At 40.3% G+C, this 15,939-nt stretch overlaps 2 protein-coding genes across 2 annotated transcripts in view; one reads left to right on the forward strand and one right to left on the reverse strand.

Annotated features, from left to right (window-relative positions):
* Positions 1 to 2,556: 2,556 nt before the first annotated feature.
* LOC118409277 (tRNA-uridine aminocarboxypropyltransferase 2-like) lies at positions 2,557 to 6,777 on the reverse strand. The gene is made up of 6 exons (XM_035810172.1): positions 6,644 to 6,777; positions 5,620 to 5,710; positions 4,981 to 5,075; positions 4,140 to 4,347; positions 3,480 to 3,608; positions 2,557 to 2,853 (listed from the first exon to the last, which is right to left on the reverse strand). Exons 1-6 carry the CDS (start codon positions 6,751 to 6,753, stop codon positions 2,665 to 2,667), a joined length of 822 nt encoding a protein of 273 aa, XP_035666065.1. The 5' UTR covers positions 6,754 to 6,777; the 3' UTR covers positions 2,557 to 2,664.
* A 234-nt stretch (positions 6,778 to 7,011) lies between these two features.
* The window catches only part of LOC118410636 (dmX-like protein 2), a 141,722-nt gene continuing 132,794 nt past the window's right edge, over positions 7,012 to 15,939 (forward strand). Inside the window, exon 1 of the mRNA XM_035812420.1 lies at positions 7,012 to 7,241. Coding sequence (XP_035668313.1) covers positions 7,155 to 7,241 — 87 coding nt within the window. The 5' untranslated portion in view covers positions 7,012 to 7,154. The remainder of the gene's footprint in view (positions 7,242 to 15,939) is intronic.

Genomic DNA, 15,939 nt, shown 5'->3' on the forward strand with positions numbered 1-15,939 from the left:
AAGTCGACAGCTGGTAGTTTTAAACTGCAATATCCTGAAAATATTTTTTTTTTTTTTTTTTCTATTTGCTTTTGGACAGACGAGGACGATGTGGCACTGCACTCAAGTTTTTGTAGCTTATATTAACAATGCCACATACACGGTACAGACAGAAGGAAAGTCGTGTAAAGTGCCTTTCCCAAGGGCACAACGTCGGGGGCACGGTGGGAATCGAACTCAGGACCCATAGATTCCGAGCCGAAAGCTCTACCAGTTACGCCACGCCCGACGCCAAACATTAATTATGTAAATGAGGCCGTCATTTGCATAATTAATATGCATTCATATTTCTCTCTTTCTCATCTATATATGTGACAAGTTTGAAAGTCCTATCATGAAATGCAGTGGATTTATAAACTTTCCTCATTAATTATGCAAATTAGTTACTGATTTGCATAATTAGTATTCTATTTTGTACATTGTTACTTGGGCTATCTACATACCAAAAATCATGACGATCCATCTACACGTTGTCGAGTTATTCTCGTCCAAAGTTTGAAAGGAAATCGGCGACTGCAGTTCCAAACAAGCCGCTAGGGGGTCCAAACTTACAGCACTTACTCTCTGCCCCAAGGGCCATCTACCACTCAAAAATCATAACCACAGCATGTCCAGAAGACGAGATATCAAAAATTGAGATTCTGCTGCAGTACCTTAGCAAGCCGCTAGGGGGCCCATAATCGAACTTGACCTTCGTTTTCCCGACCCCTACCCACCTACCAAATATTATCGGGATCCATCCAAGGCTTCTTGAGTTATACTGTTAACACCCACACAGACAGACAGACTCACAAGCCCAAAATATAACCTTAGCCATTCTGGCAAAGGTAATTACGCTCTTTGCAAAGTGCACTGATTACGCTGTACGTTGAATTAAGCGATCCGTCTACGCTCTACGTAAAATTAAAATGGCCGATTACGCTCTACGCAAAAGGGCATTAGGGCATTAATGTTTGAAAATATTCGGCATGATATTCCCAAATACCCAGTTTTTAAAAGCAACGGATATAGGTTACCCAACGGATAATGGTGAACTAACGTTACCTTGAGAAAAGTTACTGTTTTGACAAATCTGGTGTTCTTTAGGTAACTATTGAATATTGCTAAACATATGTATCATATTGTACTTGCCGGATTTGCAATATACATGTTCCAACAGGAAAGTACCGCACTTATTAACTGTAAGTACATAACTGACAACCCAAATGCTGTGGTGTGGTAAATATAGAATACACCGTGTTGTATTTTAATTATGTCATACCCACCCGAGAAAACCCATGTTTTGATGCGAAATGCGCCAGAAGTTGAACAAATTTGGTGCCCTCGAACAAAAAAGCGTTGCAACAGCAATGTTCCAACGTCCGAATCAGGTATTCGAATTGCCAACCGTGCCGTATTCGGCCCGCTCGAAACAGTTCAATTTATGCGAATGGAGCCTGTGTGATACGCCTTTCGAACCGGTCTGATACGGAAGTTACGGCCCGGTCCGGAACACCCGTATCGAACGTTTTCGCGTCACAGGTATGACGTAAAGTGACTTACACATTGATTAGTGACCATCACATAAGTCCACATTTTACAGCGGGTATCCCACTAGCTAGGCAGCACTTTGTTGGCGACAAATTATTGTGGCAACTTTTCAGAGTTTTCCCCAACTTTCACTGTAACTGTAATCTCATCAACACAACTTGATCATAATTGCTTTTTTTATGTCATATCATGTATGTATTATACTGGACATTAATTGTGAAATCAGAAATCTGGGAAGAACCTCTAGAATCTGATTATGCTTACTCCCTGAAACTTTGTGTACAAAGGTACAGAATTTATTCTTACCATCTGTTTTTATGTTCAAATTATATGGATGACATTCTAAGGGTACCCAAAGACTGATGCGAGTGTGCAAAAGGAAGAAGAAGAAAAGTTTTGAAAATGTAACATTTCATGCAATCCAAGTGGTCAAGAGGCTAGGTTGAACTAACAGAGTAGGGTACATTATATATCGAATAATAGATTTTTCTTTCACATCCTCTTCTTTGATTTCAGAATTGACTTCTGCATTCCAACAAATTAGAATCAATTTTCAATATTTCTGTTCAATTTTTAGCACACATTTGCTCTGTGCTGTGTTGTAACTGCTTTGTACCATCTATAGTGTGGTCAAAGACATTTCTGTTTAGAAACACAAAAATGCAAGAGTGGATGTCATCTATATAATCAAATCAACAAGCCCTAAGAAACAACAACATTCTTGAACTAATTTAACTGTAGAATCCAACACAAAAATCCAACACAAAAATTGGACTCACATAGAAGTTTTGACTGAACAGCACCAGTCTTTGTTAAGGAATGAACAATCCACTGTGACATCACGTTATGCAAACATGTGACTCAGTGAGCAGTGGATCATAGGTGGCAGGAAGTCGTATAACGAGACATCACAGCAGCAGTAGATTGTTCATTCCTTGGCAAAGACTGGTGCTGTTCAGTTTTAAATTTGGGTAAGTCCAATTTTTGGGTTGGATATTACAGTTCAATTACTTCAAGAATGACTTCTACCAACACAGAAGAACTTTCAAGTTAAAACAATAACATTTTAAGTATCAGACTAGAAGAGAGCCTGCGTCATAGCCCTGCTTCCCCTGTGGAGTTGTGAGAAGTTTTCTTGAAGACCTCTCGGCACTCACTATTGTGATGATGCGGGAAAGGCTTCTTGTAGAGCCCCCTACTCTTCAGATACTCCTTGCTCTGGTGTGGCTGGGCTCCACACTCCAACTGGAACTTACATAAGGCACGCAGGGGGGCAAACAGCACCTGGAGGGGGGTGGGGTGGAAGGGAGGTCATCATTCATGTAAGATCATAGATGACAAGACCATTGAAAACCTGTAGAAATGATATCAACACTTCCCACCATGAACTACCCCCTTAGCATTATGGGAAACAAAATGGCGGCACCCATGGACACAAACTAAACCAATACAGGTTTTATAGTAAGGTTCCTTACGCACAACCTATGTTGTCCGTAAATAGCAATTATTCTGATGTCTATCAGACACCATCATAGACATCGAAACGTTGGAAGTAAGTACTCCCTGGTTGTGCCTAAATAAAAAAACCTTACTATATGAATAATTGCTATTTACGGACAACATAGTTTCTGCTATTAGAAACCTGTTAAACTGTAAATTTATAGACTCTTACATCACAATCTAAAATATACATGTAACTCCAACATGTAACTTTGTTTGCGAGACCAAATGGCTGGAACTAGCATTATCTATCAGCATTGTAAAACGAAAGTTAAGACGCCACAAAAAGTGCCAGCTAGTTCTAACATCACTGTTGGTAAATTGTCACACTTTGCTCCTTGCACTTCAATCAAGATGACCATAAAGAGATATGAGACTACGAGAGGTGGTGGAAAGAGAGTGGCACCCACCTCCTTGATCTCCGGGCGTCGCTCGAGCGCTGCCATGGCAACAGCAGCAGTTTCCAGAGTGGACAGACTGTTGTCAGTGGGCTGGGTCCTGATCACGTACTCACTGACTCCCGTTCCACTCAGCTTCACCTGGTGATATACATAGAAAGGTATTCTTACCATCTTACAGTTACAAAACAGAAGACCTGATCTTTGGCAGAACCCCTCCCCCCAAACACTGACATTATCGTCAACGGATACACTATTTGAAGGGTTGAACAGGCTAATATCAGCAAACTACAAAGATTGATTTCCAACAGACTAAAAAACTTTTATCTCAAAGGATCCGTAAAGTATTCCAACTATACAAAAAGACATATAAAAGAGCAAAATGGCTAGGGTATGTGGAAAGAATGGATAAGGGAAGAATTACCAACATAAACCAAAGGGCAAGCGCCCCTCATCAGGTAGGCCTAGAAAAAGATGGAGGGACACCATACAGGAGATACTGACAGAGAACAGATTGGGCAGAATAGACAGACTTGAGGAGGAGAGGATGTTCCAAGATCGAGAAGAATGGAAGAGACAATGCTTTCTGTTGACAGGACCTAAAGCCTACCTGGGGAAAATGTTAAAATGTAAGTAAGGTGCCTAGTAATGTTATTCAGATTCAGGCCTCACCTGTTTCGGGGAGTGGAAGATCTCATTGGCTGTATAAATGTCCCGCGCCTGCGTCCAGGTACCATCGATGATGACCATGTTGTACGGGGGTGGGTCCTGATTGGCTGGGTTTGTTGCTATGGCAACCTGGTCAATGTCAAGGGCATCTTCACTTGGGTAGAGCACATAGGTGTGCGGGGAGGATAGCATCTGTTCAAGCTCAGGGTGGCTAGAAATGGGAAAATCAAAGAGTCAGATTCTTCTTTTGTAAGGCCAACATACATGTATCTCCTTAATTCTTAGGCATTCTTGAGTAAAATTTCAGCAAGGGGACAACACATATGGCTATACAGATACAGGTTCAGAAGCTGGTGTGTTATGACAAAATGTGGTTATACCAGCTATACAGATAAAGATACAGAAGCTGATGTGTTACACTGAAGGGTGGTTATACCAGCTATACAGATACAGAAGCTGTTGTGTTACACTGAAGGGTGGTTATACCGACTACACATGCAGGTACAGAAGCTGGTGTGTTACACTGAAGGGTGGTTATACCGACTATACAGGTACAGAAGCTGGTGTGTTACACTGAAGGGCGGTTATACCACTAGCTATACAGATACAGAAGCTGGAGCGTTACACTGAAGGGTGGTTATTCCAGCTACACAGATATAGGTATAGAAGCTGGTGTCAGTGTGTGTTACACTGAAGGGAGGATGCAATGGATATATATATGATGTATATAGATACACATACCATGCTTTATTACGCTGAAAGGTGGTTGAACAATACGTATACAGATGCAAAAGATGATGTGTAAAGAGTGGAACAAATGTATAAAACAAACACAGATACTCACTGTCCCCGTTTGAACCTCTTCCCTCTGATGACATGACATCTGTCTGGAGGGAGACAGGCCGCCAGGAGAGGGACTGTCCGCAGCACACGGGTTTCCTGGGGGATAGTCACGTAACTGTTTACATCAGGCTTTTAGCCAGGCATGCGTCATGGCATCATCTGGACACGCTTTTCTTAAAATAACAAGAAATTGGACGCACTAGATGTCCTGACACTGGGGAGCAGATCCTCTGACAAGCACAAAATTCTTATTGACCAGGTGTGCCACAAGGTCATTTGTGGTCACAGTCTTCTACTGTGACCTCTTTCACAGTATTTGTGTCCCTCATTGCATTCTAAGGTATCCTGAGGGGCAGAAATACTGTGAAAGAGTTCGCAGTAAAAGACTGTTACCACAAATGACTCTGTAGCATTCCTGGTCAATCAGAATTTCATGCTTGTCCCATGCCTGGCTAAAAGCTGCAATTAAGCATGCTAAAGAACCCATTATACAAAGATTCCTGTGTGAGTGGAAGAAACCTTACAGCCCACCAGTCTAAGGCAGCTGGTACTTTCTGTACAAAACTGGTATGTTATGCCTAAAGATGAGAAACACAGAAACATTTGAATGAAAAGTTATAAGTTCTGTGATGAAACTGACCTCATGTGGATGCTGTATGATGTACACTGTTGTGGACACCTGGAGCGGCTGTCTGGGCAGGAAGGGACACAGGCACACTGTCGCAGGCCGGCTGAGGGGGAGTCAAAAACACACGTTATCTCATTCTCTGCAAATATACAGAACTGGTGTTCCAATGCTAAATCTACAGTCGAAAAACAGCAGACAGGTTAACTCACCCCCTAGACCCTGTGAAAATTTGGTCACGCACCACCGACTAAACTTCACTGTCAATGGACAAGAATGCAATAGCATGTCCGCACTCTCAGACTTGCGTCAGCTTATCTCTAAATGGTAAGCTCGTGCGTTTTTCACCAGTATCTTTCTGAGAAGTTTACCAACACTTTGACATAAATCACCACTTCTTACCATTTTGAGAACTTAATCTATATTGGCATAAATTGCATAAGACCAAATTCTCACAGAAGTCTGCCTGTGCAGCAGCCCAGTACTGCCAAGATTTCAGCACAGGTGTTCCAATTCTATCAATTCTAGACAACCTTGCTTCAGTGCTGAAGCCAACGTCACAAATCAAGAACAAGAGCTCGACCGACACGTCTGGATTTCAAGTGCTGAACTTTTCTAAGCACTGGTTTTCGGAGATGGGTTTTCGAGTGTTGAACTGCCATCAAAACTGGGACTGAGTGGTGCTGATATGCAATACTAAAAGTCATCGGATGTATACCAGAGCTCATGAACACTTTAATAGCAAAGAAATACTATGCTGTAATTGTGTAAAAACATCATCTCTGGACTTCGAGTGGTGTTATCTCGTTTGTATATTTGTCAACACTAGATTTTCAGAGCTGATTATTTATCAGTACCACATGGTTTACTGTCTCCATGCGTAGTAGGGGCGAACCAATTGCCAAGCGCTAGCAAGGCCAAGGAGAGCAGTGCCCCCCTCCCCAAATTTGTGCCGGTCTTCCACAACATTACCAATTGGCCATAACTCAAGTAAAGTACAACGCTGAACATAGAAACTTTGCAAAGACGCGCATAGTACCCGCATCTGTCACACATGGTCCTTTTTGTGGGCGGTTCTGGCGTGAGATGTGCGAGAGAGTCAAAAAACCAACTGTCGTCTGCAGCTGACCCGTCCTCGCCGTCAGCCATGCTGGATCAGACCACTTGCAACTTGATGGGGGATATAATGTAATATTTTAAAATAAATATTCTTAAATAAATATAGAATTAAATCAGGATATTTAGAATACAAGTATACTAAAAACACGTTTTGTTTCATTACGATAACAAAGTTTGAACTCCTGTATTGGCAGCTAGATATCTGTTTAATTCCCCCTTTTCTCATAATGTAATATCCAATCCACTGTTCTTTTTGAACTTTCAACTTTCAACTCCCCTCGTGTGACCTCACGTGCAAGGTCACAACTCTCGCGAGATTACAAATCCAACATGGCGGTCGTTCCCACCTAGGAAAAAAAAATATCTATTCATTTTCACGATTATTTTTCGATGAATTGTTCCCCTGGATTATCAACTGTTGTGCCCGGCTCATGAAACAGCACCAAGTCCTGACCGGGGCGGTCAACCCCGGCGACCACTGCTTTGCCGTCGGCAATGTTGACGGCGCGCCATTCACGGTAAGAAGGACATGTCATCGCTCATCCCGAAGCGATCTTCTCTCGGTCCATTATATATTTTTGTCAGCCCGATATTACGCCAAATTCCGTATCGTTAAAACTAGTCATGTGTCTGTAAACAGTTCAGCAGGTTGGTGTTGAAACGTAAGAATCTAGCGTGTAAGATTCCAACCGTATACGCGCTCGCTTCTGTTCCGTATCATGTAAAGTTGTTCTGCGATATCTTCAACATGATATTCACCATTGCGGAGTGAGCGTGGGTGTGCGTATACGCTCGTATGCATCCCAAGTCTTACGTTATACAAAGACCTTAAGGGATTTATGATAAAAAAAGGGAAAAGAAACGACAGTGACTTTCAGTATGTCACGAGTGTCCTCATTTTTTTTTTACTCGCCACTTAATTTATCGGGAGGCGCGTAAAATAATTGCAGGTGGCTGGGCCGTTGTCTGGTAGTCATGAGATGTGAGGTGCGTCCCTCATGATTTCAGACAACCCTCTGACCTCCGATCCCTGTCCCGAGCGATCACCGGGATGGTGTAACCCCAAGGGGCGGGAGGAGGCCTCACCCTGCCCGTACACACCCTCGTCCTCTACCAGATGGTTTTTGACATCTAAGGTGGTGATTGTGGAAGGGAGGGGAAGTGATTAGGTGGTATATGAAAAACGCTCACGCCCCCACAGTGCGCACAAGGCGCATCCCACGCGCTTGTTAATGTTACAGCACACGGATTAGATTCAGTTTGTCTAAAAGAAATTGCTCTAGGGCTCTAATTAATCTCCTTTGTTTTTCTACCTTAATTATATAGATTGATACACATGCGTCTACCCATGCCAAAGCATTGTAATGAATGAATGAAAGCGGAGCATTTGTTTCTAAAACCACTACAATGTTACAGCATGCATGTTAGTTTCAGTTTGTCTAAAAGAAATTGCTCTAGGACTCTAATTACTCTCCTTTATTTTTCTACTTTATAGATTGATTATTATGCACGTGCTATATCTATAAGTCCCAAAGCATTGTAGTGAGTGAATGGATGAATGAATGAATGAAAGGGTGGATTAGCATTTGTTTGTAAAATCACTACAATGTTACAGCACATGGATTAGATTCAGTTTGCTTAAAACTAGTAAAAGAAATTGCTCTAGGACTCTAATAATGTCCTTTGTTTTTCTACCTTAATTATATTTATGAGTTATTATTATACACCTGTGTCTACCTGTCCCAAAGCCGTAATGAATGAATGAAAGCGGAGCATTTGTTTCTAAAACCACTACAATGTTACAGCATGCATGTTAGTTTCAGTTTATCTAAAAGAAATTGCTTTAGGGCTCTAATTACTCTCCTTCATTTTTCTACTTTATAGATTGATTATTATGCACCTGCTATATCTATAAGTCCCAAAGCATTGTAGTGAGTGAATGGATGAATGAATGAATGAAAGGGTGGATTAGCATTTGTTTGTAAAATCACTACACTGTTACAGCACATGGATTAGATTCAGTGTGTCTAAAACTAGTAAAAGAAAATGCTCTAGGACTCTAATTAATGTCCTTTGTTTTTCTACCTTAATTTCAGAGTTATTATTATACAGTCACCGGTGTCTACCTGTCCCAAAGCATTGTAGTGAGTGAATGAATGAATCGGTAAATGAATGAAAGGGTAGCTGATATATGAGTATTTGTTGATAAAACCATTGCATCAATTTGCATAATCATTCTCCCTTGTTTTTTTCTACCTAACAGAAAATTGTGTCTACCTGTCCCAAAGCATTGTTGTAAATGGATGGATGAAAGGGTGGCTGAGCATTTGTTTGTAAAAACACTATGAATTAGCATTAATTAGTCTCCTTTGTTTTTTGTACCAAGTGTAAAATTCGATTCTTATACATATGTACATGCTTTTAGCCAGGCATGTGTCAAGGAGTCATCTGGACTCCCTTTTCTTAGAATAACAAGAAATTTGATGCCCCTGGACTCCCTATACTGGGGAAAAATTGTCTGACAAGCATGAAATTCTGATTGACCAGGGATGCTACCAGGTCATCTGTGGTCACAGTCTTCTACTGTGACCTCTGGAACAGTATTTTTGCCTCTTGGGATACCTTAGAATGCACTTTTTAAAGTTAAAATCATCAAAAACTCTGCACCATGGAATTCGGATGCCCCCGGAGCCCCCTATGTAATAGTCACTTACAGCGACTCACCAATAAGTTTGGACTCCCTATTATAAAATCCTAGCTAAAAGCCTGCATATGTATGATGCCCACCTGTCTTGGAGCATTACAATGAATGGATGGATGAATGAATGAATGAAAGGTTGACTGAAGTATCGATATTGCTAAAACTATTCCATAGAATTGCATAAATTACATACTCCTGATAAGGCCTCCAAAAATGTACAGTTTATGATCATTACAGTTTTTAAAATTTTTGCTAGGGTTGATTTGTATTGGTGGGTACCGGTACAGAAAATTTATATATATATATGGCCTCCTTCGGTCAATATTGACCATGGTAAAATCCTAATTGATATCAGCCCTACAGCGTCGACTGTGGCTAAACAGTCCTATACGAGAATGACAGTCTCTGCCACATAGGGTACATCTGTAAGCTGACTCAGGTCTGTTGCAGAGCTTAGGTACATGGAAACAACACTAATGCCTTATTTGGCCAGAAGAAATTGGATGCACAAGAAGCCCTTACACTGGGGAGCAGATCCTCTGACAACCATGAAATTCGATTCACCAGTGATGCCACTAGGAGCATTTGTGGTTACAGTACGTAGAAGCTCTCTGACACTGTGACAGTAATCTTGCCCCTCAGGTGACCTTAGAATGCACCATTTAACCTTTTTTTTTAACATAATCTTTATTCATTTTTGAAAAAAAGACACAACAATACAAAGTGGATGTACACAAAAGCAACCTAAACCAGGATAGACAATTTGCATTTTCCCAACTAAATTAATTTAACAATGCATAACCAATGGGTCCCCACTTTAACAAGTGTTTTTCGGTTTTCTGTAAGTTTTGAGCAATGATGTACTCTACTTTGTAGTAATAATGTACATAGGCTAAAAAGCCATCTATTGTAGGAATTTTTAAATGTCTACATTTAAAGATATACATTTTAGCAATTAATAACAATGTGTTCAGAAGGATAGGATAGCCTAAAGGACCAAATAAAATAATTCTACTTGTAAATCTAAATACAATATCCATATGCTTCCTGACCATTTAACCTTAAATTTTTTTTGAAAACTCTGGCACCATGGAAGGTGGATTGCCCCTGGACCCCCTACAATAGTTGTACCTATATCACTTACCATGACTCACCAAGAAATTTGGACCCCCTGTAATAAGATTCTAGCTAAAAGCCTGGTAACCAGAAACAAAACAATTTTTCTCTAGGCCTTGTAAATAAAGGGCAAGGGAGGACTGAATCACAAATGAGTAAATTGGAAATTAGGTTGGGCCTTCGTCTAATGTGCAGACTTAATACTAGTACAGAATTGAAAGAATGGGCAATTAAGAACTCAATGATCAGGGACCACACTTATGTATTATTCATCGTGATATGGCAGGTGTCAATTTGCTGTGTGAAATGTTGTTTTGATTAACAATTCAAGTGTCCATATATTTTTTTATTCCTTTTACAACATTGTTGAACTATTTTCTCACAACCTGTATTGTACAATTCTCTCCTATGAGGCCTTACCAACAGAAGGGCTACTAGAACTAGAACTAGTAGAAGCTTTGAGTTTGATGAAGCGTGTATAGTCCAGTGGTTAGTGGCCCTTCCTCTGAAACTAAAAGCTACATGTGTTCGATTCTGTTTGCGTTACACAATGACATCCAACCAGAAAGAGCTGTAGTCCTTAAGACAGGATGTCAAGCCGTGGTCCCATTGTTCATGGTGCTTGTTAAAAAGAGCGAAGGAAATTTCCCTTGTACAATGAACCTGTAAATACTGTACATAGCATTTGTCTTCTCTGTCACGACCAGTGGAGGAATACAGTAAATGCATTTAAGTTCGCGGAGATTTAATTTTGCGGTAGCGGGAAAATGGAGTTTTCACGGTGGTTTTAATTTCGTGGAAGCAGCATGCCCTGTAGTTTCTTACTGTTATACGATCTTACAGAAAAATGTTCGCGGTGGTTTTAAATTCGCGGTGAAGCGGCCGCCGTGAAAACCGCGAACATGAATCCACCGCGAAAGTTTCTGCATTTACAGTAGCTCCTCAGTGAGCTTAACTGGATCAATATTACTTTCACTTTCATTAAGTGAACCTAACTTGGGCATTCTCCAGGCCAAAGATTTTTAGTAAATCACTTATAGTCATACTGCGGTTTTCCTTAATCTTATGCAGGACCTGCATAAAAATTATATTTACTCATTTTGCAGCTGCTTTGTATGAAAACAATGATAAACAGTAAGGTCAAAACTTTTTTTTTTTGGTCAACGGACCAAAATTGAAGCAGGCATGGTTGTCATCCATATAATTGAATCTACATTGTCTAAGAGTAAGACTGTTAAGAGATCAGGCCGGTGGAATGGCTAAGTGGGTAGAGTGTTCACCTTCCGTCGGTCATGAGTTTGATCCCCGGCCGAGTCATACCAAAGACTTTAATTGGTGCATGCTACATGTACTTTCTCTGCTTAGCACTCAGCATTTGGAAAGAGTATATGGAACTTAAAAAAATACCACTACTAGTGGACTAGCCCCCTGCTGTACATAGTGATTGCACAAACTTGTGTGGCCCAGAGCTACTGAAATGGAGATGGGCGCTGCCTTATGCGCCATCAGGAGCCGAAAGGACTTTGACTGACTGACTGACTATAGATCAGGTGAGATCCATGCCTGTGACCTTGTAGTCCTGAAACAGGGTTGCTAACCTCTGAACCTTGGCATACGTCACTCCATGCTGTTTCCAAATTTCCTTCAATGGCACCCACAAGTGCACGCCACACAAGTGGTTCAATCACGAATCAGGCTAATTTTATGACGTCTGGCTGAGCAATTTCCTTTTAGTTTATCTAGAGGGCCTCAATCACAGCACTTGTACTCCAGTGCTACAGTATTTGTTTTCAGTAGCGAAGGCAAACATTCAGATTATTACTGGCTAACTAAGGCCTAATACGTAGCACCCTCACTAGCGGGAACAGGTTTTCTGTGCATGGAGAATATGTGCGTGCGCGTGAAAAATTTGCGCTTGAAAAAATAAAGTACCTGAAATATGTCAGAAAATGTGCAGCAAGGAATTCTAAGGCAGAAAAATTTGAACCTATGATATAATTTCCCATCTGTTGCCTGAATTTTGGGTTTGAAAAAAAAAGATTTTTAGATCCCTTGGGAATAGGTTAATTTGCATATTTTGGACATTTCTAATTTGACAGAAATACACAAAACCCCATCCCCCACTAGCAGTGCAGTGATTTTAGAATAACTTTTGTTTTTTTATCTCCATGAAAATGGAGATATTGTTGTTCTTTCAATGTTTGTCTGTGTTTGTGTGTGCCTTTGTCTGTATGTATGTGTGTGTGTGTGTGTATGTGTGTGTGTGTGTGTGTGTGTGTGTGTTTCTGGATTTTGTAGTCAGCATAACTCAAGAACCTCAGAATTGTAATGGATTACAATGATACATGTATTTTGTTTGTGGGTAGACATTGGAAGGACGAAGGTCAAGGTCGATTTAGGACCCCCTAGTATGTGACCTTGTTGTTGTGGATTCAATTTCTTTGCTGCTGTACAGTCTAGTGTATATTTTTTGAGTCGCATGACATTAATCATTACCTTTATCAAGGAGGCTGTGTTTTCGTGTGTGCGTTTATTTTTTGTGAACAGTATGATGGCTGGATCTATGCACTGGTATGTTGGTAAAAGAAAAAAAAATGGGGCTGGCCCCCTGGAAGCTTTCATAGGTACTGCAGCAGAACTTCCAGTTTGAGTATCTTTGATCATTCCCTTGTAAATCCCACAAGAATCCCATACTTAGAAGCTCTTTGGGCTTGTTGTGAGATATTTCATTTTAAATCATTTCCAACTCAAATTTGTGCTATAACTTAGTGACTGTCACAGTCTTTTGTTTGGCCCTTAAAAAGCGATCTCACCTGAGATGACCAGACATTGATCGTGTTCCCATCAGCCCAGGTGAGATCCCCACACTCCTGGCAGGTGGGCACACCTGTTATTTGTCAGATCAATACTGATCAATATTGACAGGTTATGTCAAGATCAATGATAGGATCAATGGTCAATGATAGTCCCTTAGAATGCAAACTTTTTATGTTTCCTGCAATAGGGGGAATATTTTATTTTTACTGGTGTGTTCTTCTTCTGTCATGACTGTATGTTCAATAGAAGCAACCATATGCATGTAATACTTGACTAATATGTCCATGGTAATAGACTTGTTGATGTGATAGTAATACATGTATTCCACCTATATCACAAAAATGCACAAGAAGGAACTGCTTTTGTCAAGAACATTTGCGCACATGTCATTGTACTATGACAAAAAAGTTTCACAAAACATGTTTAGAAGTACAAAATTCATTATCACAGTAATTGAATTAATGAATCAAGTTGCATAAATTATGTTTATTGTTTGGCAATGCCTCATGGGGAACGATCATAATATTTTTGCAACGCTTCGGGCTTGCCTAATTGAAATTGTAAAATATTACAAGTGTGAGTAGCTCGACAAAAGGCAAATTGCTGTGAGGGAAATATCCTGCATTTTCTTGAAAATATTGCTTTTTCATTTGCATGATATTTTTATCTCCTCACTTTAGAAGGGCCAAGCCCCTCTTACAAAAAAATCCCCTGATTAGTTGCAACACTACCTCGCCATTATCACCACTGTGACACTAAAACATGCTTTTAGCCTGAGGCATGCGTCTTGGCGTCATTTGGACACGCTTTTCTTAAAATTGCAAGAAATTGGACGCACAGTTGTAGACCCCCCTACACTGTCCAGCAGATCCTCTGACAAGCATGACATGATGGACAGATTGACCAAGGATGCCACTAGGTCATCTGTGGTCACAGTCTTCTACTGTGACCTCTCTGACAGTAATTTTGCCCCTTAGGATACCTTTAAATGCACCATTTAATTTAAAATTCTTTCAAACTCTGCACCATAGAAGGTGGATACCCCTGGACCCGCCCCTACAAAAATAGTCACAACTGTATTACTTACTGCGACTCACCAAGAAATTTGGACCCCCTATAATAAACTCTTACTAGTCTTAGCTAAAAGCCTGATCCGAGCTAGAACCCTTATATACCATATCCAGATAACATGTTTATATCCTCTTTGTAATGCCGGATCTTCTTTGCATGCACCTTAATGTATTCTTTACAGTCTAAACTGATTTCTGAAAAAAACAGACACACACAGCATACCATGGATAAACGTGGATTAGCAACAGATATGCTTTGATTTGGGTGGGAACCACACACAACAGGATTTGATAAGGATTGGGTTTATCTCTGTATTACACTTACAATTCTGATAAGGTAACTAATAGGGGCATAATTGTAGAACACGGCTTAACTAAATGTATTCATCTTATCCTATTAGATTGTATTAGTCTTTATGGAGCAGGCAAAAGCATTTTGTATTTACCTCCGTGAAATGGAGGTTTTGCATCCACCTGGTGTTTTTGTGTTTGTCTTGTTGGCTTATGTCTATAGTTTTGTTATTGGCAGTTAAATGCTCTAGGCACATCCACACTCTTGAAGTTTGGTTAAAAGGGATAGAAGGTATAACCCCAAAAGTCAGATTCAAGCAGGTCAGAGTTGGCAGAACTTCTCATAAATCAAACATGACAATCCCTCCCTTGTGAATTACAACTGTAGTAGCCTCTTCCATGGACTCCCTGTAAATGTTCCAAGTATATAACCAACTCTGACCTGCCACTTTCTATTCTAAATCTGATTCAGGAAGTGGAAGTTCAGAGTTGGCAGAACTTCTCATAAATCAAACATGACATGAATCCCTCCCCTGTAAATTAAAACTGTAGTAGCCTCTTCCATGGACTCCCTGTCATGTTCCATTTATGAGTACCAACTCTGACCTGCCACTTCCTAAATCTGATTCAGGAAGTGGCAGGTCAGAGTTGGTACTATTCATAAATCAAACATGACCATGGAAGTGGGGAAGAATATGTTGTTGTTAATTCACAATTTTGAAGTGTTGCTAATTTTTTCATTTAATCTAATCTCTTAAGCTTAAGTTATGCTTCTAATCTTTTTGGACAAGAAGCTTCTAAATTAATCTATTAAGATTGAAGATATGGCTGATTTTGTGCTTAGGGAGGATCTTCAGAAACCTAGGGGGCCCTGCCTGATTATCATCACCTTTGGGGCCTTATCTGTGAGCCATATGCTAGCTTAAATAGGGTCATGAATATTCATAAGATGATGATGACACACACTCCCTGAGGTTAAGTTTATGAATATTAACGAATGACTGGTGCAGATAGTAATTACTATTATCAACGCGCAATTGAATGGACGTTTGCTGAAATGAAATTATGCATCTCCCCTTTTAAGGTCATGTTGATTCGAGTACTACCAAATTGGTTGACATCCTCTGGGAACTCCAAAATGATGCGAGCGTGCGAATAAAATTTTCTCTGAAAAAAATTTGACTTCATTATGAAATCTAAGTGGTCAGGAAGGTTGAACAA

This window comes from Branchiostoma floridae, chromosome 2, assembly GCF_000003815.2.
Source record: "Branchiostoma floridae strain S238N-H82 chromosome 2, Bfl_VNyyK, whole genome shotgun sequence".
Taxonomy (NCBI): domain Eukaryota; kingdom Metazoa; phylum Chordata; class Leptocardii; order Amphioxiformes; family Branchiostomatidae; genus Branchiostoma; species Branchiostoma floridae.